Here is a 21,534-nt window from a genome sequence, read left to right as displayed (position 1 = left end):
AAATATAACATGTTATAATATTGGGAATATGTTTAGAATATTATAACAAATTTTTTCTTAAAATTTAGAATTTTTTAATTTGAGAGATGATTAAATTTAAAAAGTTATATATAAGAGTAATAAAAATATGAATTTAAAAGTCGAATTTTAAACTCATTTTTTATAGGTAAACTTTTTATATTGTTGTACACGTATTTGCAAAAATTCATTCGAAATCTACGTTAACTTAACAACATTAACCAAAACTGAGTGCATGATAATTTTGTAGGGATTAAAACTTTATTTTTATTCTATAAGGACTAAAATTGAATGGTTGAAGTTTTATCAAGACTAAAAACCTATTTAACCACAATAATAATAATAATAATAATAACAATAGCTAACTAAATTTGTTACCCTTATAAATATATTATATTTTATTTTTAATCATTCAAATATTTTCTGTCCGCAAATCTGATTCTTTTATTTTAAGATGTGTATTTTTCTAATTTTTAAATTATTTTTTGTCTTTATGTTAAAGTTGTTATAAAAATCTGTCTTACAAAATTTTAAATTTTTTTAACAATAAATTAATTAAATATAAATTTTAAATTTTTAACACTTAAAAATTCATACTTTTTATCTTCTTAAAAATCTGAGTCCTATCCCAATCAAATTAACATAATATTGGTTAAAATAACTATAGTTTTGATTTAAACTTTTATTTTATAGACAAATATTAGTGGCTAATTTAGTAGTGGAGAAAAAAAAAAACAGAACAAATTAAAGTTAATTTACTTCAAAGAAAATACAATTAAAAACTATTTACTTCAAAGGAAATAACATTTAATATATTTATTTTTTATTAATTTATCACCATATTCAAAATTTAAATTTAAATGAAAAATAAAATAAAATAATTAAACTCAAATAACTTATAATTTTTTATTAAAGAAAACAAAACTCGAGTTTCCATTCTTATCACAATAATCTTTCACCTGTATCAAACTTCCTATTGCTAGTACTTCTTCGCATAAACCGAAGAAGTTAAGGTTCGAAGATTTAATATAAATATAAAAGATGCTTTTATTTATTTAAAAAAGAATATTTGATTTAATAAGAAATTGACACATGTGAAAATTAGTTGACAACTTTCCTATATTATTTTGAGTTGGTTTCGTCGACTCCTATTATGTTTGTTTCATCGACTCCTCCTATTATGCTACTCGTTCAAAACAACAGTAGTAACAACCGATTTAAAAAAATTGAGCAGAGAGATATTAGAGAGGATGAAGTTTCTTATAACCATGTCGTTTGGCGGCAATTAAGTGAAGAATCTCTAACAACATATTTATAAAATTCAAAATCCTTGCTACCAATGCTCACATTTGATTTCCTTCCAAATAAATTTAACTATTTAACTAAATTTATTTATTAATTGATTAATTAATTAGTATGCGTATAGTTAATTAATTTTGGCATTATCAAATTATACAAATTAAAATACCATTTCCGAAGATTTTGGTTGTTTGGAAAAGTAATAAAGCAATAAATAAGATTTGATGAATGCGTCATTGCCCGCGTAAGGTGTTTCTCTTGTTTTCTTTTTCATGAAGTAATAACAGTCAAAACCCAATTTCACTCTTATTCCTCCAACTTGTAGTAATCATTTCCGATTTGTAATCACTACTAACAGTTAGTTATTATTAGTTGATTTGTTAGTTTGTTAGTAATTAATTGAATTCTATGAACGCAATTCGATCCCGTTGGTTAGCAAGAATGGCAGCAGAAGAAAGTGCAAAAACCAGCGTCCAATCTCGTGGTGGTTTCTGGCCTTTTCTCCTTCGTTGGGTTCCCACTTCCACCGACCACATCATCAATTCCGAGAACCGCCTTCTTTCTCTTCTCAAGTAAACTAACTATTCTATTATTCTATTCATATTCATCACAAACCCTAATTTCTCAATTCATTATCAAATATCATATTATTCATTTTCTCATACAGTTAGATGTTGGTTATAGGTAGTTATAAGTCGGTTAATATTGACTAGAAGTTAGTTAAGATTTGTTAGTTTGGTTATGATATATATTCATTATAATCAACTTTTCTCATTTAATAAATTCTAAATAATTCAAATTTTCTCTCAATTATTTATTTTTATTGGACTCGACCATGGTTTTGAACATCTTATGGATATGATTGTGCAAATCAAATTGTTATTTTGCTTTTTTTTGTTTTGGGCAGGACTCCATATGTTCAAGAAAAAGTTAATATAGGCTCTGGTCCACCTGATTCAAAAGTGAGGTGGTTCCGTTCATCTAGCAATGAGCCACGGTTTATTAACACCGTTACTTTTGATGCTAAAGATGATTCTCCTACGCTGGTGATGGTTCATGGTTATGCAGCATCACAAGGTTTCTTCTTTCGTAATTTTGATGCTCTTGCCTCGCGTTTTAGGGTCATCGCTATTGATCAACTTGGGTGAGCGAGTTTTGCTTTTCGCAGATATGATTTTGATTCTTAAGTCAAAGCACTTTTTGTTTAGAGGATAGAATGCAAAACTTAACTATTGATTGAAAATTCAGCAACTAGCTAATTGTGATGGAATAAATACATCGGCATATGTATAAATAACAATTTGAGTTTAGTGATTACTTTCGGACAATGTAAAAATATTTTATATAGTCATTCAATCATATCTCACCATAATGTTATTTAATTCATTTTCTAAAATTTCTCAACAAATATATGTGGTGAGATAATGGATGACATTGTTAGTGCATAATCATTATACTCTACCAACTAAGTTTGTGATAAGATATTTGTGTGTGAGTGTGAAATTAGTTATGATGAAGTTGTTAAAATGTCAAGGGTTGATTTTCTGACTGTAGTTGCTTATTTATCCTCATTCAAATGATATTTTGAGCTTATTTGACATAGGAGGTGGTGTGTAAGTCTAATTTTAGGTTATGTTTTGTTTTCACCCATTTTGCAGTTGGGGTGGATCTAGCAGGCCAGACTTTACATGCAAAAGCACTGAAGGTGAAAGCTAGAGTTAGTTAATATGGAATTACGAAAAGTTTTATCTTGTTGCAAAGCAAAATGCTAAATTTCTTATTGATACTGTATAGAAACCGAGGCTTGGTTCATTGATTCTCTTGAGGAATGGAGGAAAGCCAAAAACCTGGGCAAATTTATTCTGCTTGGGCATTCTTTTGGTGGTTATATTGCTTCCAAATATGCACTTAAGGTAGAATTTCCTTCAACATTTCATTTAAATGACTTGTTTGGTTTTCTTCTTTTTCTTTCAGAAAAGTAATAATTATTTTTCTGATATACTCTTAATATTTATCTGTAGCACCCAGAGCATGTACAACACTTGGTTTTGGTGGGATCTGCTGGATTTTCGTCAGAAACAGAGAGGATTACAAAGTTCTTATCAACATGGAAGGGATCAATCCTGAACCAAATATGGGAATCCAATTTGACACCTCAGAAAATTATCAGGTAAAATTACCGTTCTCCATTTTCATTGAATGATGGGTGCCTAGGTGGTATATATTATTCTAAGTCATGAATGGAATCATTTTGGATATAACATTTTTATTTGATCTAGTTACTGGCATAGTGGCATGTGGAGCCTGTTGCACACTGTTGCATTTGTATACTGTGTTGGGTGGTAGGTTGTAGTAAAGAGAGGTTTGGGGTCTGATTCATGATTACTTGAAGGAAATATAAGTATGCATTCATTTTTTTGGCTGCACCAAACATTCATTTTATTGTCATGCAATTTGGACTCCTGATTTGCTTTGTCATTCATTTTATTGCACTAAACTTTTGTTTATACAAACTGTCTTTGTTTAATATTTTTCTACATATATTTTGTGGCAGAGGTTTAGGTCCTTGGGGTCCTGATTTAGTCCGCAAGTATACTAGTGCTAGGTTTGTCAAATACTCAACTGGAGAACTGTTGACAGAATCTGAATCGAATTTACTTACAGGTAAGGCGAGATAACTCATTGATGTGCCTTAATTGTAAGAGCATATTTCTAACTGCCTAACTGGTGTTTTTTTTTTATAATGAAGATTATGTTTATCATACGTTAGCAGCCAAAGCTAGTGGCGAGCTGTGCTTAAAATATATTTTTTCATTTGGAGCATTTGCCAGATCACCTCTTCTACACAGGTTTGGTGGCCATCCTCAGTATTATGGATTAGTAAATTAATAATTCATTTTTACAACTGGGTAAATCAGCGCATGGCTCATGTCTAGTTGTTTAATGTTGAAGTTTATTGTATTGGAAACGAAAGACATTCTTGGAAATGTCAAACTAGCAGCGTTCAATTAATAAAAAAGGAACTCCTAGGAAACAACTGAGAAAGATACCATAGTCTAGGAAAGATATTTGTGCAGTGTTATTAACTTCTATACCTCTCTCTCGTTTGCAGTGCCCCAGAGTGGAAAGTGCCCACCACTTTCATATATGGTTTCGATGACTGGATGAATTACGAAGGGGCCCAAGAAGCTCGCAAGCATATGAAGGTTCCATGCGATATTATTCGGGTTCCACAGGTATAACTTTCTCCATTTCCCCAAAGAGTGAAACCAATTCAATATTATTTCAAGTGAACTAACACACAAAATTACTTGTTGCAGTCCGGGCATTTTGTGTTCATTGAAAACCCATCTGCCTTCCATTCAGCTGTGTTTTATGCTTGTCGAAGGTTTCTTAGTCTCGATCCCGACAGTGAATCCCTTCCCGAAGGGCTAACCTCTGCATAGAATAAACTTTTGTGTAGTGTTGTTGTTTATAAAAATATTTATCTCATTCTTTTCAAATAAAATTCTATAATTTAATCAAGTCTTGTTCTAGTCTTGCTAAATGGAATTCACGGTTGTAAGAGCAATTGAAAGAACAAAACTTGTAATATAGATGTATCGTCTTTATTATATATATTTTTTGGAAAGATTGGACTCGCATTTGGATTATGAAATATATGTAAACAGCGGCTGTATCATTTAAATATGTAATTGTTTTGGTGTATTTGGAGAGCATAACAATCAGTGTCGTTGCACGTTTATCTTAAAGCTACAATTATTAGTTTGACGCTGACAGTGCATCCTAATACTTCCATCTCATTTTCAAACACATTGTCAATTGTTTATTTTGAAAACTTTGAATAGGTTCCATTTCTTTCTAAACTCTATCCTATACCTTTTTTTTTAAGAACTCTGTTCCAACCCTTTTAACAAATAAGATGCTTTTGAACCGAAGGGGTTAAAGTAAAACGTGAAGAGTTACTTGCTATTCTGCCAATCCAGTGTAACAAGATAATTTATTGGAAAATGAAGGTTTAAAACAGAGCCATAACATCTCGTGTGATTTTTTGCATTAAACGATAAAATCTGACCTCTTACAGTAAAAATAATACGTAAAGATGTTACATAGATTGATAGTATATTGTCATGTCAAATAAGTTCGTCCGTCGGCGCGTAGTTACGTAGAATTCAATTTTTGGCGAGTTCACTGTTGGCTGGTCGGCGCGTAGTTACGTAGAATTCAATTTCTGACGAGTTCACTGTTGGCTGTCATCACAGTGCTCTTGAGAAGGAACGGTACTTTTATAATTTAATAATAATAAAATTATAACAATTATCTTTTTTTATTAATTTATTAATAATAATAAATTTGTGACAGTTAGTAGGTCTTATTTAATGAACTCATATTGAGTTCACCGTTGGAGTAAACAATAAATAAATTGCTTTAAGATAATGTAGCCCACTGAACCCTACTTAATGAACTCGTGTTGAATTCACCTTTGGAGATACTCTAAGAAACAAGTACAAAAATTCAAACCCTATTTACTTCAAGTGCTTGGACCTAATTTCTGACGCATTTTAAAAAGCAGAAGCATAAGGATTATGTTGTGTACCACATTAGCAATTTAGCATGTGGTGTTTTGGATTTATTACAGCTCTTCAAACTGAAAAGGAATCCTAATATGCTTTCATTTAACCTCTTTTATCACAGAAATTGATTCTTACTGTGGAAAATATAATACCTCTTTCTAAACTTTGAAGCCAGTGGTTTTACACATCATGACTACGAAAATGTGTTGCAGAGAGGTAAATAAAATGAACAACAATTATTGTAAAAATACAAATTTACTCCCTAAATTGTTGTTGGTTGTCACTAATCATTGGAAGTTAAATTCAGTAAGTACTTCACAATCAGCCTTTTACATGCTTAGTGTACAAGGTAAACAGACACTACATACATATTGTCCAAATAGCCCCTCTAAATAAGCCATTCCCCTCACTGAGAAACAATTTGGATTGCCTGCAACACTTGAAATTACTGAATTTCAAATAACCCCTCTAAATAAGTCATTCCCCTCACTGAGAAACAATTTGGATTGCCTGCAACACTTGAAATTACTGAATTTCAAATAACCCCTCTAAATAAGTCATTCCCCTCACTGAGAAACAATTTGGATTGCCTGCAACACTTGAAATTACTGAATTTCAAATTCTACTAGCATCTATGTGAGGAACTATTAACTAAAGCTGCAAAAAATTTAGTCTGCTGCATGATATTCATCTATAGTTTGTTTCATTGCATCCAACTGTGACATGACATAGTCCACCTTCTTGTAACATATCTCATTGGCTATTCTTGAACCATAATCACATTTCTCAAATGGACGATATTCACAAGCACTTTTGATTTCTTCACGCAACGCCACTTGGATGTCCTAAAAAAAATTAAAAAGGGGTTTGAGCATAAAACTCATAATAATGAACCAAAATGAGAACAGATTACATTTCATTGATCACAAGTTCACAGCTTTTTTCACTTATTGAAATTCACAGCATCATTTTCACTATTTAACTCCGAATAACTAAACTTGCTGTCAATTAAGGAGACTTGAAACCATGTAATCGAAAAACCATACACACACATGTAAATCCATACTTCAATAACTAACAGGAAATAACTCGTTATTGTGAAACGTAGCAGCATTTTCATACACAACTAATTCTTCTAAAAGTAGTTATTCCAAATACAATCCATTCAAAAGTATCTCTGTAATTTGCACCAGTTACTTAAACATGTATTCAGTTGTTTGGATCTAAGGTAATGATTCATAGTAGCAAATGGACTTCATTTCATATCTTTAATTTGGATTTGTTGAGTTTTATGTTCAAACTTCTTGTCATAGCATAATTAGTGTTGATTCCAGTAGCAAAATGGCACACTTATTTTATCTTTTGGGTAATTCAGTCATGATTTTAAATTTGAAAAATAATATTACTATAATGAACTTTGTTTTTCTCAGGATCCAAAGACAAAACTTACAAAAGGGTGTGTTTCCAATAGCTGTGAAAACAAATCATGACAATATACACACCACAAGGAAACAGGGCAATTTTTTTGATAAACCACTATTTAAGCACTAATAGTCGGAACTTGAGTTTAATGACACAAATTTGCAATACCATGATGAAAGATATCTATCTATGTGTATTACATATCACAATTTATTCGGATTTGATTCCTTTAAAGAGGATAAAGTGAATATATAACTGCTAATTGAAAATAAAAAGGATAGAATAGAATTGTGATTCGATAAAATACATATACTTGTATACCAAACTATGAAAATGATAAACACTAAATTATTGCATATTTGATCAACATGCTATAATTTTACACTTGATCCTCCAAACTACATCTTTCACTTTAGAGGAGTCAAATTCCAAATAGACTCAATGCCAGGTATTAATCAAGATCAGTGTAATAAACTTTGATAAAAACTGAACGATGTTACACAATGCCAGGTATTAATCTTTATATGATGTTAATTATGGAAATGGAAGCACTTGAATCAATAGTTCTCTTTTTTTAAACAGTCAGTGTTAGTAGTTAGTGATGTTAATATTGTTAGTATTTCGTTGATGTGGGTTCGAACTCTCATCTCCTTATCGCTTCATTCTCTATCTCTCCCACCCCAGCCACCAAACCAGCATTATATCCCTATCTACAGTTATAACTTATACTAGTGCAATTTTGTAATAAAAAGTGAATTATTGAGAAAGAGAGGGGGTAGCAACCTTGATTAATTGCATGAATTCGAGGCAGTGACTTTGAACGAGATCTTTTCTAGGACCAACGGGCCTTGCAAGCTCATCCATCACTCCTCCTGCAAGCTCCAAAACCTTCACAATTCTCTGCATATACACCCGAAATAAATAATTCTAAAAATCAACCAAAACTAAGTGGAAATTTCGGCGATGTTGATTTGAAAAATGATTACCTTTTCGACATTCTGAAGTCGCTGCAAAGATGTTGTTTGGCTTTGTGAATCCATCAATGTTACTTCCTCCTCCAAACGTTTCTAAATCAAATTCAAATCTGTGAATAAACAAATTATTATTATTAGGAAGAGAGAAAAAAAGGGCGAAACTCGATAATCATCAAACGCACGATTCAAAGTTTAATAGCTTAAATATGCGTAGTCAATCGCGATGATTTAGAGGTCAATCGGGTTATAGGGGAAGGGAGTGGAAATCAGAAAGAAAAATCAAACGGAAAGGTGGATGAATTTCTCACTGTTTGTGGCGGCCGGCGACCAAGTCCGGCTGGGTTTTCCGGGCAATTGAGTTGGGTTTCAGTGCGACGGCGCTTGCATTTTGTTTTATTTGATCGAGCTGCTGAGTTTGATTGATGGGCCTCTAAAAAGGAAGAAAATTAATTGGGCTTTCAATTACAATCCAACGTGAGAAGGTGAGACTTTATCTTGAAAATCTTACTGTCTACCCCTCAATTATCGCTATACCCTTAAAAACTAAAGAAAAATATCCATATAAATACTAAAAGTGGTTACTTTTTTATTTCGTCAGGAAAGTTATCGGAAAATTTCATCTACAAATTTTTCAATAATTATTTGAATTATTTTGTTGTGGTATTTTTTTAAATTAATTTTTGTGTTTTAATTTTTTATTCCATGACTATGTATTTAATTCATTTTATTTTACTATTTTTTTTTTCAATGGATGCGGGTGCGAGAGGTAGAGACGACAAAATTTTATGAATAACATGTGCATTGAATCTTCATCATCTATGGATGTTACTCCGAAAATGGTTCAACCGACAACATCTTGGAGAAGACGACGAGTTATAATACCTGGGAGACCAATGTCATATATATATCCCTGAGGAGGATCATGCGGTACACGAGGAGGAAGAGAATATTGTTATACGTAGAGGAACATGAGAAGGGACATGTACATGAGAAAGGACCTATACACCAAAAGGGTAAGGGTGAGCTGACACGGTATCCTAGAGGACCGTATGATATGTCAGTCTTTACACAATACCGACATCACATGTCTGCAAGACTGTGGTTTTGTCAAGTAAGTTAAATTAATTAATATTTAAGGTGTATTAAAAATATTAAAAATATTAAAAATCATTATTTATTTATAGTACATTAAAAATATGTAAGTTAATTATTATTTATGTTCTGTATTTAATTTTAATATCCTGTATTTTATTTGTATTCAAAAGCGACCAATGCTGAAAATTGTTGCCAATGAAAAAAATTGCAACGATGTACTCCATCAGTTCTCTCGCGAAATATGGAGTCGTGGATGAATTTATCTGTATTAGGATCACTACAGTGGGGGAGTCTTAAACTAATTTGACAACAACTTGATTTCTGCTTTTGTGAAATGACGATTACTTAAGAAAATAAGATATTTTTTTCGGAACCTGGTGACTTGCATCGACAAAACCAATAAAGTCATAGAAAATGTCTGACCAAATGCGACGAGAATAATATTATATGTTATAGCTATCACGTAACCCATATCAGGTATGAATATCCATTTATCTATGGGTTGAATACCTAAGCGTGTTATCTTCAACGAATCTCTTACTTCTCTAATGCGTCATGAGAACAGTCTATCATGTTGACTTATATGAGAAGCAATCTCCTTATCCAAACTATTGCAACCAAAAACAAAGACTCCTCACCGTGTTCAAGCAATTATGCAATAATCTGATAACCATAATTTCCATCTACTACCACATCAAATATGTCATCAATGTATAATTGAATGACATCAGGAAATTGTCTCCATAACAAATGCTTTGAGGATTGAGAAGATCGAGAGAGTTGCATTAGCATGCTCAAAGTAAGAATGGTCTTGATATACATCATACCTATTCGACTTCTTACCCTCACTCTTCTTCACTCGTCCTTTGGTTTTAACTTTTTTAGGTGGACACATTGAATTTGTAGTCGGAAAAGCAAGTTCACACACTTTACTCTTCAACACTTTTTTTCCTATAACATCAAGTGATTGAAAGTGTTTCCACAAGACATTCATCTCAGTAGACATATCTAACTCTGATCCATCTTATGTGTCTTGGGTGAGTTCACACTGCATGCTTAATATTCTCCATTGAATATGCACATAATCTAGAGGAATTGGTTCACCCATCAATTTATATTGTGTCAATTCACAAACACAAGATAACACATATGTTCTTCCAAGAGAGCACCCACATAGATATTTGTCAGTACTTACCCACTCAACTTTCTCGTATTCTTCAGCAATACATCTTTGAGCTTCTCTTGATACAAATGTATTCAATTTATGATAAAACGGATTTTTGTATTCATGTTTTTCATCATATAAACTTTTCTGAAACGAGCCTCTGATTTTTTAATGTTGAAACCTTATCATATTGTTCATAGTCTCCCAACATTTACACATGTCACCCATGCTATGTTCCAACATTAACTTCAGTTTCCAATGAGCTGACTAAACCCTATCATTACATGTAAATTGTCACCATGGAGCAATTCAACCATATATAATAAAATTACAAAATCGAAATTTTAGAGTCACGTGACATACCTGTTAGTCGTTGTGTTCCCCAAATGCATCACTTGATTTGTCTATGCTTCAACGAACTTTTGCTTATGAGGAGTCAACTAAGTTTCTTTCATATAGTCAACAAAAACTTTTATTATCGACACATGATTGCTCAAACATGTGCAAACGCATGATATACGTTTTTTCATCACTACAATACATAATGTCTTTCCACACATTCAATACTAACTATTGTCTATTCTTTAAGTCATATTGCTTGCATTTTGCTCCAATATTTTTGTCGATGTGAAATCGACAAAGCAAATTAACAGCACGTGGAAATACAATACCAATGGCTTTCATTAACGCAAGATATCTGTCTGTCACAATTACATGAGGAAAATTGTTTTGCGTAACAAACATTTCTCTTAGCTTATCTAATGTCCAACAAAAGTTTTCTTTCCGCTCACATTCCAAATAAGCAAGTTCAACTACAAATGTCATATATGTTCATGTCATACCAATAATTTCAAGTAATGACATTCTGTATTTATTGGTTTCGTAGGTGTTGTCCATAATCAACACAATCGAAAACAAATTCAACAATTTCACTGAATCTGAATGCACCAAAAAATATATCTCATAACATATGAGTCTTCACGATTTCTCTTCCAACACACATATTTTGCAGGCTTAATTGCAGTTTTAGTCCCTCTATTATTACCAATTCATGAAAAGATCCCTCTATTTTAAAAATCGATAGTTTTGGCCCCTCCCTCAAATTTTTTAACTAGAAAAATGCAGATTTGACATATTTTTAATGATGTGATATACAATTATATGATATAAAACTATATAAATGTACTAATTATTCATATATCATTAATTAAATTAAAAATATGAAAAACTTACGAAGTTAAAAACTAAGTTTTTATTGTGTTTGATTCAAATTTTATGGGTGTTAACCATTTTACATTATAGTATTATATATCATATTACTTAAAACATCTTACGTTATTATTTTTCAATTAAAAAATTAGAAGGAGGGACCAAAACTGACAACTTTTAAAATAAGAGGACCAGTTTTGTGAATCAGTAAAGATAAAAGGACAAAAATTGCAATTAAGTCTATTTTGTATCTTTAATTAACTTGAATAAATGTTGCATCTATGTCTTATTACCTCTCGCGTGCAATCAAATTATATTCATTTGTTTATATATTTGTGAGATCTTAGTAACAATGTTCTTATCTCAGTGTTGCAATTAGAGTAATATGTGTCTCGGTGCAACATTATATTTTGTTAAGACATTAACATGTGTTTCTTCTTCTTCATCTAAGCGTCCAACAAATGCATGTCTCTCAAAAGTATCAGATAATTCATGGTTGTGAACTTCACAAATTACTGTAATTGTCCATCATAAACCATATTTTAATGTTTTAATCTAAGTTTGAAAGAACAACCACACTTTTTTGTTGAACTTCAAGTTGAACTATAAATACATTTGTATTTTCCTCATTTGTCACAATCCAATATTAATTTATTTCTCCTCCCCATCTCCTGTCTCTATATATGATCTTCTGATGATAACAATCACTTTATTTTTATATCGTTTTTTTTAACCAAATTCACAACACCCTCAATTATATCAAATATCTTAAATAAATTATAAAATAAATTATAATTAATCACAATAATATATTTTTACAATATTAATATTTATTATAATTATTCATACTTGATATGTGTCAAAAACGTTGGTAGTATCGACACATGTTATATCCAATAATAGTAGCGGTTTATCCATATACTTAACGTTTATAAAATTTAATAAAATTAAAAAATTAAAAAAATAGTGTGTACCAGAAATCTTGTTTACGAGGTTTTTCGGTAATACATATTTTTAACTGTCTATGCCGAAAAACTTGTTAAAAGTTTTCCAAAAATAATGTATGTACCGAAAATCTTATAAATAGTTTTTCGGAAGTTATCGAAAAAAATTTACCTATCGAAAATATTTTTTACTTGCTCCGGATATGATGAAATGGTAAAAAAAAGTGATTTTGAATTGATAAAATAGTAAAAAAAATTAAGGGTTTATTTTGCATTTTCATAAATTTGTGGGGGTATAAGGTAATTTCCTTTATGTCATTGACGTTTTCTCCCACTTGTGTCCGAATTAGTCAAATCAAAAGTATGAAATACACAGGTAGATTGGATTCTACTTGCACCTCCACACCTAAACTTGTCACCCCAATCAACGTGAAAATACAATTTTATCATTTTAATTATGTATAAAATATTCAACTTTTTTAATTTATTATTTTTTCATCTCCTCTTTCAAAACTTTATAAAAATTACCTTAACATTCAAAATTTTTAAAATAAAAAATAAATGACACTCGAAAATTTCAAAACATAAAATTTTTAAAATATTTAAAAGTTTCAAAATAACAATTTTCAAAATTTCCAAATAAATATTAGATTAATTCAAATCAAATAAAGTGAACCCATCCATTAAAAAAGTAAAGGGTACATCCATTTATATTCATTCATCTATGGTATCATGATATAAATATTTATATAAAAAAATCATATAATATAAATATAAATAATAATAAATAAAATACAAATTTAATTCTCATATACTGTACAGTCGATAAATCGATAAAAATAATAAAAATAAAAATTAAGCTTTATTAATAATGTAATTGTTGTGATTAATTAAAAATATAAAATTATTTAAGTGGACATATACAAATTAAATTCATAAAATAAAGTATAGTCCGAAAGAGGATTATTTTATTACACATTGATTGGATAGAAAGGAGGAAGGGTTTTAACTAAAGTTCGAAGTTTTAAGCTAAGTTCCATGGATGCGGTCGTGAATGGCGTTGGCGTTGGCGTTGGTGTCGGACTTTCCACTCATCGTCGTCTGTCACGCTTTTCTAGGAAACCTAATCGTCTCCATTCGTCTGCTATCTCCGCCACCAGCAAATGGGCGGAACGTCTCATTTCCGATTTCCAATTCCTCGGCGACACCAATTCTCCACCTTCCTCTTCCTCCGCCACACTCACTCCTTCTTTCCCACCTCAACTCGACACTCCTCCAATAGAACGCCACGTGTCCATTCCCCTAGACTTTTACCGAATCCTCGGCGCCGAAACTCATTTCCTCGGCGATGGCATTCGCAGAGCTTACGAATCCAAATTCTCCAAACCTCCTCAGTATGCATTCAGTAACGAAGCCTTAATTAGCCGTCGCCAAATCCTCCAAGCCGCTTGTGAAACCCTAGCCGATCCTGCTTCGAGACGAGAGTACAATCAAAGCTTCTTCGACGATGAGGACTCTTCCATTCTCACCGAAATCCCTTTCGACAAAGTAACTTTTCAGTTTTCATTCAATTTTCTTCTATTATTGCATTCAATATGTTATATTACACTACTCCGTTGCCATATATAAGGGAATTAAGTGCCATATATAAGGGAATTAAGTAGTATCAAATTTATTTAAAATGCTAAATTACATTTGTGGTCCCTTAACTTAATTTTAGGTAACGTTTTAGTCTTTTATCTTTTTTTTTTCTCCCGATTTAGTCCTTTATTCATAACAATATCAAATAAAGTATGAAAATATGAGTTTATTTGAAGATTTGCGATACGAATTTGATGAAATTTGTATTATATTGAAGAATATAATTAATTTTATGAGTTTTGATTGAATTTTTTTTTGAATTTTTGTATAAAAAAGGATAACATTGTTGAAATTTTAAAAGTCGGAAAAAAAAAAAAAAAGATAAAGGACTAAAACGTTACCTGAAATTAAGTTAAGGGACCACAAATGTAATTTAGCCTATTTAAAATTTGAATTGTTTTACTAGCTTAGTTTATCCTTGAAGAGAAAAAAAAAATATTTTTTTAATGTAATATTTATTAAGAATTGCAGAAAAAAATGTAACATAATTAGGGGTAGATTAATAAAGAAATAATTAATGCAATTGAAAAAAAGACTTATTATAGGTTCCTAGAGTCTTATTATAGTCTTATTAAAAAGACAGAAAATTTAAGAGGGTATTATATTTAGGGAGGGATGTAGTGTTCAATTCTGTTTATTTATGTTACTATAAAGATATTTTAATTTTTTATATTTGTGGTTTGTAGGTTCCTGGAGCTTTGTGTGTGTTGCAGGAAGCTGGAGAGACGGAGTTGGTGCTTCAAATTGGAGAGGGTTTACTCAGAGAGAGGTTGCCGAAGACGTTTAAGCAAGATGTAGTGTTGGCTATGGCGCTTGCTTTTGTTGACATTTCAAGGGATGCTATGGCTTTGTCTCCACCGGATTTCATTGTCGCTTGTGAGATGCTTGAAAGAGCATTGAAGCTTATGCAGGTGACTGACTAAAGCCTTGTTTGGATTAGCTTCTAGGATTTGAATAGATTGTTAGAAGCTTATAGATGACTGACTATAGACAAGTCAAAATAGAGTTTTGAAAAATTTGAGATGTATAAGCTAATTTAAACGTATATGAGAAGCTATTATTTAAAAATTCGTAGCAATTATTATGACATATAAATTATAAGATTCTTTTAATATTTCAAAAGTATTTGTTGACAAGTTTATCCGTACTTGACTCTAAAAGAGTAGTAGAAGAATACTTAGTAGATATATGGAACATGGCTAGTGCTACTTTATGCAATTATGAAATATTCAGAAATTGCATTTATCAAACAAAAAAGACAGCTTTTTAAGGGAGCCATACTATCTAGTTTAAAGATTTGTTACGAAACTGATTACATGAAGAAAAAAATGCAAACCTATTTATGATAGTTCGATGTAAAAAGCAATAACCAACTCATCTACTCAACCAATCATAATTACTCATGCAACTGTACCAAAATCTGTAGTATTGAATAGCACTTCCATTTTATTGTTTGCTATGTATTAGACTGCCCATTGTATATTTTTTACTGTTTAATGAATGTCCATGGGTTACTTGTTAGCAGGATTCATTTTAAAATTTTGTGTGATCTTTCATTTCATTATTGTACTTAGCTTTCCTAATATTGATGGATTCTTACTCATCACTACTGCAACAAGATTAATGCAGTGCTGTTGTTCTCTTAAGAATGGGGAAGTAAAAGTATTTAGTGGGTGAAATTTGTGAATTAAAAATGCTGGCAAGTATAGTATTCCTTTTAAACTTTACTCCTGTTGCATTTCCAAAATCTACACAATATTAATTTTTGCATGTATTTAATGTGTAGTAACACAATGTGTATAGCATATAGCTTGAAGACTTTTAAGCTGCAGTTCTGATGCAATATGCCAACATGCTTTCTGATGACTCACTTGATCACGTAGGAAGAAGGGGCAAGCAGCCTAGCACCAGATTTACAAGCACAGATTGATGAGACACTTGAAGAGATAACCCCACGCTGTGTATTGGAACTTCTAGCCTTGCCTCTTGACGACGAACATCAAGTGCGAAGAGAGGAAGGTCTCCAAGGTGTCCGCAACATTCTGTGGGCAGTTGGAGGAGGAGGAGCAGCAGCAATTGCTGGGAGTTTCACTCGTGAAGATTTCATGAATGAGGCATTCTTGCATATGAAAGCAGCCGAACAGGTGTTTATAGAATTTTTTGTGCATGCTTTTCTTTTAACTTTCTCTCTTCCCCCTTTAGTTCTTGTTTATCAAGAATTTAAATTTATCTCTTTCTTCTTATCTCCAATTTTGTTTTTTGAAGGTCGAACTTTTTGTAGCAACACCTAGTAATATTCCAGCTGAGAGTTTTGAGGCCTATGGGGTAGCACTTGCATTGGTTGCACAAGCCTTTGTAGGTAAAAAGCCACATCTTATCCAAGATGCTGATAACTTATTCCATCAACTTCAACAAACCAAGGTGACAAATATGAGGAACCCTGCCTCTGTTTATCTTCCCATGGAGAAAAGAGAGGTTGATTTTGCATTAGAAAGGGGCCTTTGTGCACTGCTTGTTGGGGAGCTCGAACAATGTCGATCATGGTTGGGGCTCGATAATGACAGCTCTCCTTATCGAAACCCATCTATTATAGACTTTATTATGGAAAATGCAAAGGGTGATGAAGACAGTGATCTTCCTGGACTCTGTAAATTGTTGGAGACATGGTTGATGGAGGTGGTATTCCCTAGGTTTAGAGATACTAAAGACACAAGTTTTAAGCTTGGAGATTACTACGATGACCCCACAGTGCTAAGATATCTTGAGAGGCTGGAGGGTGTTGGTCGTTCGCCACTGGCTGCTGCAGCAGCCATAGCAAAAATCGGAGCTGAGGCTACTGCTGTTATTGGCCATGTCCAGGCTAGTGCAATAAACGCATTGAAGAGGGTATTCCCTGTTGGCTCTGATGATAAAATCTTGACACATCAAGAAAATAGCAATAAGGATAATTCCAGCCTTTCTGAAAATGAGGATCCTCTGATATTATCAAATCGGGATACTTCAGTCAATGTTGAGGCTTCGGGAATAAAAAATACTGCTGAGATCAATGATGGAAAATTTATTACGGACGAAATTAAAAATGCTAGTGTGCAGATCATGTGTGCTGGTGCAGTAATTGGACTTGTAACTTTATTTGGTTTGAAGTTTTTACCGGCTAGGAATGGCTCACCCATTTTTCACAAAGTGACTGGTTCAGCAATGGCATCGGATAATGTCGATTTAGGTATAGACATGGTTTTTATTCTTTAGAATCATCTGCAATTTGGAGCATTAGTACAAATATTTTTCTTATTTGTGAGATTGATTCAATTATCGCGGATCCGAAATTAGGTTTATGTAAGTTCATGGTGTAAGCTTCTAGCGATAGTTGTTTATTGGATACATAACAGATTTAACTGCACAGGTCCTGTAGGAGATGAAGAATTAGGAGAGCGACTGCCAAAAATGAATGCAAGGGTTGCAGAAGCTCTAGTCCGCAAGTGGCAAAATATCAAATCCCAAGCATTTGGACCTGACCATTGCCTAGGAAGATTGCAAGAGGTAAGCAATTTAGCTGGTCCTTTAAATTGGAGATGGTAATTGCACTCTTCCAAAAATTTAGAGTGAATATGATCAAGGCACTGATTATATGTTTTTGTTCTACAGTCGTGTTAAATCTGGCAATTGTGAAATGATGTGTCTTGTGTGTTTCGTCTTAGACCTCTTGTGCAGTTATCTGTGTTTATTGTTTTTCCTTTTCATAGAGTCTCAATTTGGTATGGTGCACTTTGAGTTTTGTAGGCAGGGGAATGAATGGTTTTAAAAATTGAAAAGGATGGAGTGGGATTAGAACTGTGGGAGGAGAATATTTCTATGTTTTTTTGTATGGGAGTTGAAAACTGGCTATTGAACAATCATTTTGATAATGTGTCTACCCAATGATATTTTCTAACGGGCTTTTCTAGTCATCTCCATTGCAAAATCTCCCAAACTTAGCTAACTATTCACTTCCTCTTTTTGTTGTGCTTTCTTCATTCTCCGTCCCTCATATTGATCCAAAACGGGTGTTGGATTTTCATCTAGTCAGCATTTCACAGTAAAACTGATCTAACATTTCAAATTAGAAACTAGAAACCAAAGTCAGGTTGAATTCTGTCTAGTATAAATAACTTGAGCCCTTGCATGGGATGGAATGGATCATATAAATGTGCACAAATGGGCAGAATAACCTTTTCTTGTGTATGTAGGGATATTAAGAAGCAACTTCTGAATGAACTGTTGTGATATTATTATGCACGTGGGTTTTTCTTTCTCCTGGACCAGTACTGAGTTTTAATCATTCTCTTTTGTTACTTCTTGATTGACTACTAATAAACGTGAGACAGTGTTATTCAGTGGATTATCTACCATCTTTTTTATTTTGGGTAAACAAATTATCTACCATCTTTGTATATATGAAATTTCGCTGAAAGTTTAAGATCTGCTAGGTGTTGGACGGTGAAATGTTGAAGATATGGACTGATCGGGCAGCTGAGATTGCAGAGCGTGATTGGTCCTATGACTACAACTTGGAGGATCTCAACATTGATAGTGTGACTATATCACAGAATGGGCGGCGTGCAGTGGTGGAATCAACTCTCAAAGAATCTGCCCACCTCACTGCCGTAGGTCATCCACAACATGCTTCTTCTAACACCAGAACCTACACAACAAGATATGAGATGTCTTTTTCAGGCTCAGAGTGGAAAATTGTTGAAGGAGCTGTACTCGAGTCATAAATAGGGTTTTGTAACTTGTAAGATATGTTAGGTTAGTGCAATTCAATGTCATTCCCTCTAGCTTATCTCCATTGTCTTGTATGTACCTGTTGTTGTTTAGTGCATTTTTCAAGCACTCATCTATCAAATAATTATCCAGTTAGAATGTCAGACCTCTTTTTACTTACAATTGTTTGGAAATTTGAAAATAAAAATGAAATGATAAAAAATGGAAAAGTGTAGTGTGGTCTTTGGACAATTAGGGAAGCGAATCGAAAAGTTGTCAAGTATGGAAGGATGTGTTAATCAAAGAGTTGGATAATTTGTACTAGGTGACAAGTCTAAACTTTATTCTGATTGTCACAGAAATTTAGTAGATGGAATTTGAGTTATCTGGTCTGTTGGTATCTAAGCCAGGCCAAAAATAAAACCAATGGTAATATCTAAGCCAGGCCAAAGATAAAACCCTGGTAACAAGTCTTATTCTATAATTGTTATGAGGGTATATTTGAAAGAACTTGAACTTATTTCAATTTGTGTACAACTTAACCAAACCACCTTTGTGTATATTACAAGAAAAGTGCTAACAACACATAGTCATCCACTCTAACACACTTTTCAACCTAACTATTTTATTTGGTGAAATTCACAAAAAAAAATTAAAATACACAAAGGTGGTTTGGTTAAAGCAATCTAACACTCACTTACATATCACTGTATGTAAGATTCATTCTCAAAACAATCTACATGAATTTCACACAATAAAATAATGTGTTGAAAAGAGTGATACATTGAGTGTTGCTAGTACTCCTCTATTTTACAAAGCTTGTATGAGTTTTATATATCATTTTTTAATGAGTCATGCTGCCTTAAGGACACTTGTTAAAAATACAAAAAAGGAATTAAAAAACAAATTTTGAGTGAAAAATCTTACTTTTTACAATTCTAAAGTTTGAATTACATAACTTCCAATAATTTCTTTTCTACATTTGGATTCTTAACAAGTGCTTTTGTTAGCATTTCTCTTTTTTAATTTGTCTGAAATAACTACAGAATTAAAACAATATCTGTCAAATATTTATTAATTCGGCCAATCCTCTTTTATATTTTTCTGATTCTTGATGCAACATATATATATTTTTTAAACAAGTAGATCATTGTTGAAATATTTTTCTTTTTTCCACATGCCTGTGTTGGTGTAAAGATTATCAACGAACTTTTTTCACTTTAATGAGAAAGTCAAATCTCAGAAATATCAAGGGCAGCTGAGCATATCATTACTCTTTTTGAGTGTTAGATTGCTTCAGAGTCTATGAGGGTGCAAAAGGTCAAATTGGAAAAAGGGGCTTGAAGTTTACTGTTCCACCTTTTTGTACCCCAAATTTGGGGAGGCTTAAAGATCATGAACTTTCGTATTTAACAAAACTTTTGTTTTTAGTTTTGCCATCATTTTTTAGAAATGCAGTTTTTGCACATGATAAAATTAAGATCCAAATGTGCATAAAAAAACAAACGATTCATCTTGAATATTAGGACTGATTTATGAATATTGACAGCTGAATATTATGCGGCTACTAATGTTCTTCTTAATTAGCAGATACATACATATTAACTAAGTTCTTAGTTACACATGCAAACGTGGTTGTCATGTCAAGTACTATTCATTATGATACATGGTTGTCATGTCAAGTACTATTCATTATGGTACATAGGTTATCATGTGAAGTACAATTCATTATGGTACATTAGGTTGATAATGTATATCACATGGATGGACTTTTTCTCACATTCGTCTCTACTACGCCACTATACATCTTCTGATATACGTTCTCCACAGTCTTAGGCTTAAAGGCCAAGCAATACCAACTCATCAGAAGGGTATAACGAATATATGATAAAAGTTGATGTAATTTGTCATTGATTGATGTTGCATTATGCTATATGAGTGTCCATCTTTATTATGGATGTACAACTTGTTGGTTGCACTTGATACACGGATAATGTACTATTCTATATTTATTGGCTAAATTCCCTTTTATTTGGATTTGGACAGCTTTTCATTATAAATTCCCTATTATTATGATTGTGTTATTGTAAAGTTTAATTATGCTAATGCAACAAGCAATCTACGACTAAAACTACATTGTTCCTTTGGTATATATAATAATTGTAGTACCTTTTAATTAGGAAATCGCAACTGCTACAAAAACCGGTTTTTATTATGGTTAGCAAAGATCTATTAAGAAATTGTAATGCATTTTTTTTTAGGATGACGTATTAGGTTTTTATTATATGAAGCTTAAAGTATATCCGCTTAGGGTAAACTCAATAGTGTTGGCTGTGAGAGGTGTCACATTGAATAATGATAAGACCTAAAATAAATTAACAAATGACACTTTTTACGTTACAAGTCAATTTTATAAGAATAGCTAAAACATGTCAAAATATCATTTGAGA

The 21,534-nt window shown here is 32.2% G+C and overlaps 3 protein-coding genes across 4 annotated transcripts; 2 read left to right on the top strand and 1 right to left on the bottom strand.

Annotated features, from left to right (window-relative positions):
* The first annotated feature begins 1,552 nt into the window (after nt 1–1,552).
* LOC101503856 (probable 1-acylglycerol-3-phosphate O-acyltransferase) lies at nt 1,553–5,025 on the top strand. Of its 2 annotated transcripts, none has more exons than XM_004499159.4 (9): nt 1,553–1,889; nt 2,225–2,461; nt 2,976–3,022; nt 3,112–3,230; nt 3,339–3,487; nt 3,872–3,981; nt 4,067–4,166; nt 4,430–4,553; nt 4,638–5,025. In XM_004499159.4, exons 1-9 carry the CDS (start codon nt 1,726–1,728, stop codon nt 4,761–4,763), a joined length of 1,176 nt encoding a protein of 391 aa, XP_004499216.1. In that variant the 5' UTR covers nt 1,553–1,725; the 3' UTR covers nt 4,764–5,025. The 2 variants fall into 2 exon arrangements, 1 of the variants encoding a protein (XP_004499216.1); XR_001143807.3 differs by having other exon boundaries at nt 1,581–1,889; nt 4,438–4,553.
* A 994-nt stretch (nt 5,026–6,019) lies between these two features.
* On the bottom strand, nt 6,020–8,753 carry LOC101503401 (mediator of RNA polymerase II transcription subunit 11). The gene is made up of 4 exons (XM_004499158.4): nt 8,596–8,753; nt 8,300–8,397; nt 8,097–8,213; nt 6,020–6,736 (listed from the first exon to the last, which is right to left on the bottom strand). The coding sequence occupies exons 2-4, from the start codon at nt 8,351–8,353 to the stop codon at nt 6,560–6,562; spliced, it is 348 nt and encodes a 115-aa protein (XP_004499215.1). The 5' UTR covers nt 8,354–8,397; nt 8,596–8,753; the 3' UTR covers nt 6,020–6,559.
* A 4,914-nt stretch (nt 8,754–13,667) lies between these two features.
* On the top strand, nt 13,668–19,248 carry LOC101503073 (protein ACCUMULATION AND REPLICATION OF CHLOROPLASTS 6, chloroplastic). Its single transcript, XM_004499157.4, has 6 exons — nt 13,668–14,248; nt 15,028–15,252; nt 16,225–16,485; nt 16,607–17,564; nt 17,745–17,881; nt 18,808–19,248. The coding sequence occupies exons 1-6, from the start codon at nt 13,739–13,741 to the stop codon at nt 19,096–19,098; spliced, it is 2,382 nt and encodes a 793-aa protein (XP_004499214.1). The 5' UTR covers nt 13,668–13,738; the 3' UTR covers nt 19,099–19,248.
* Nucleotides 19,249–21,534: the final 2,286 nt, after the last annotated feature.

This window comes from Cicer arietinum, chromosome 4 (genome assembly GCF_000331145.2).
Source record: "Cicer arietinum cultivar CDC Frontier isolate Library 1 chromosome 4, Cicar.CDCFrontier_v2.0, whole genome shotgun sequence".
In the NCBI taxonomy this organism is placed as follows: Eukaryota; Viridiplantae; Streptophyta; class Magnoliopsida; order Fabales; family Fabaceae; genus Cicer; species Cicer arietinum.
Note: the sequence above shows the minus strand (reverse complement) of the source record. Positions and strands in the feature narration are given on the sequence as shown.

Bases quoted from the DNA above. Each gene is read 5' to 3' on its own strand.
- LOC101503856 (XM_004499159.4), top strand. From the start codon at position 1,726: ATGAACGCAATTCGATCCCGTTGGTTAGCAAGAATGGCAGCAGAAGAA. The intron at 2,462-2,975 runs GTGAGCGAGTTT...CCCATTTTGCAG, and splicing joins ATCGCTATTGATCAACTTGG to TTGGGGTGGATCTAGCAGGC. The intron at 3,982-4,066 runs GTAAGGCGAGAT...TTTATAATGAAG, and splicing joins TGAATCGAATTTACTTACAG to ATTATGTTTATCATACGTTA.
- LOC101503401 (XM_004499158.4), bottom strand. From the start codon at position 8,353: ATGGATTCACAAAGCCAAACAACATCTTTGCAGCGACTTCAGAATGTC. The intron at 8,214-8,299 runs GTAATCATTTTT...GTGTATATGCAG, and splicing joins GACTTCAGAATGTCGAAAAG to AGAATTGTGAAGGTTTTGGA. The intron at 6,737-8,096 runs GTTGCTACCCCC...AATTTTTTTTAG, and splicing joins AATTCATGCAATTAATCAAG to GACATCCAAGTGGCGTTGCG.
- LOC101503073 (XM_004499157.4), top strand. From the start codon at position 13,739: ATGGATGCGGTCGTGAATGGCGTTGGCGTTGGCGTTGGTGTCGGACTT. The intron at 14,249-15,027 runs GTAACTTTTCAG...TGTGGTTTGTAG, and splicing joins CCGAAATCCCTTTCGACAAA to GTTCCTGGAGCTTTGTGTGT. The intron at 15,253-16,224 runs GTGACTGACTAA...TTGATCACGTAG, and splicing joins GAGCATTGAAGCTTATGCAG to GAAGAAGGGGCAAGCAGCCT.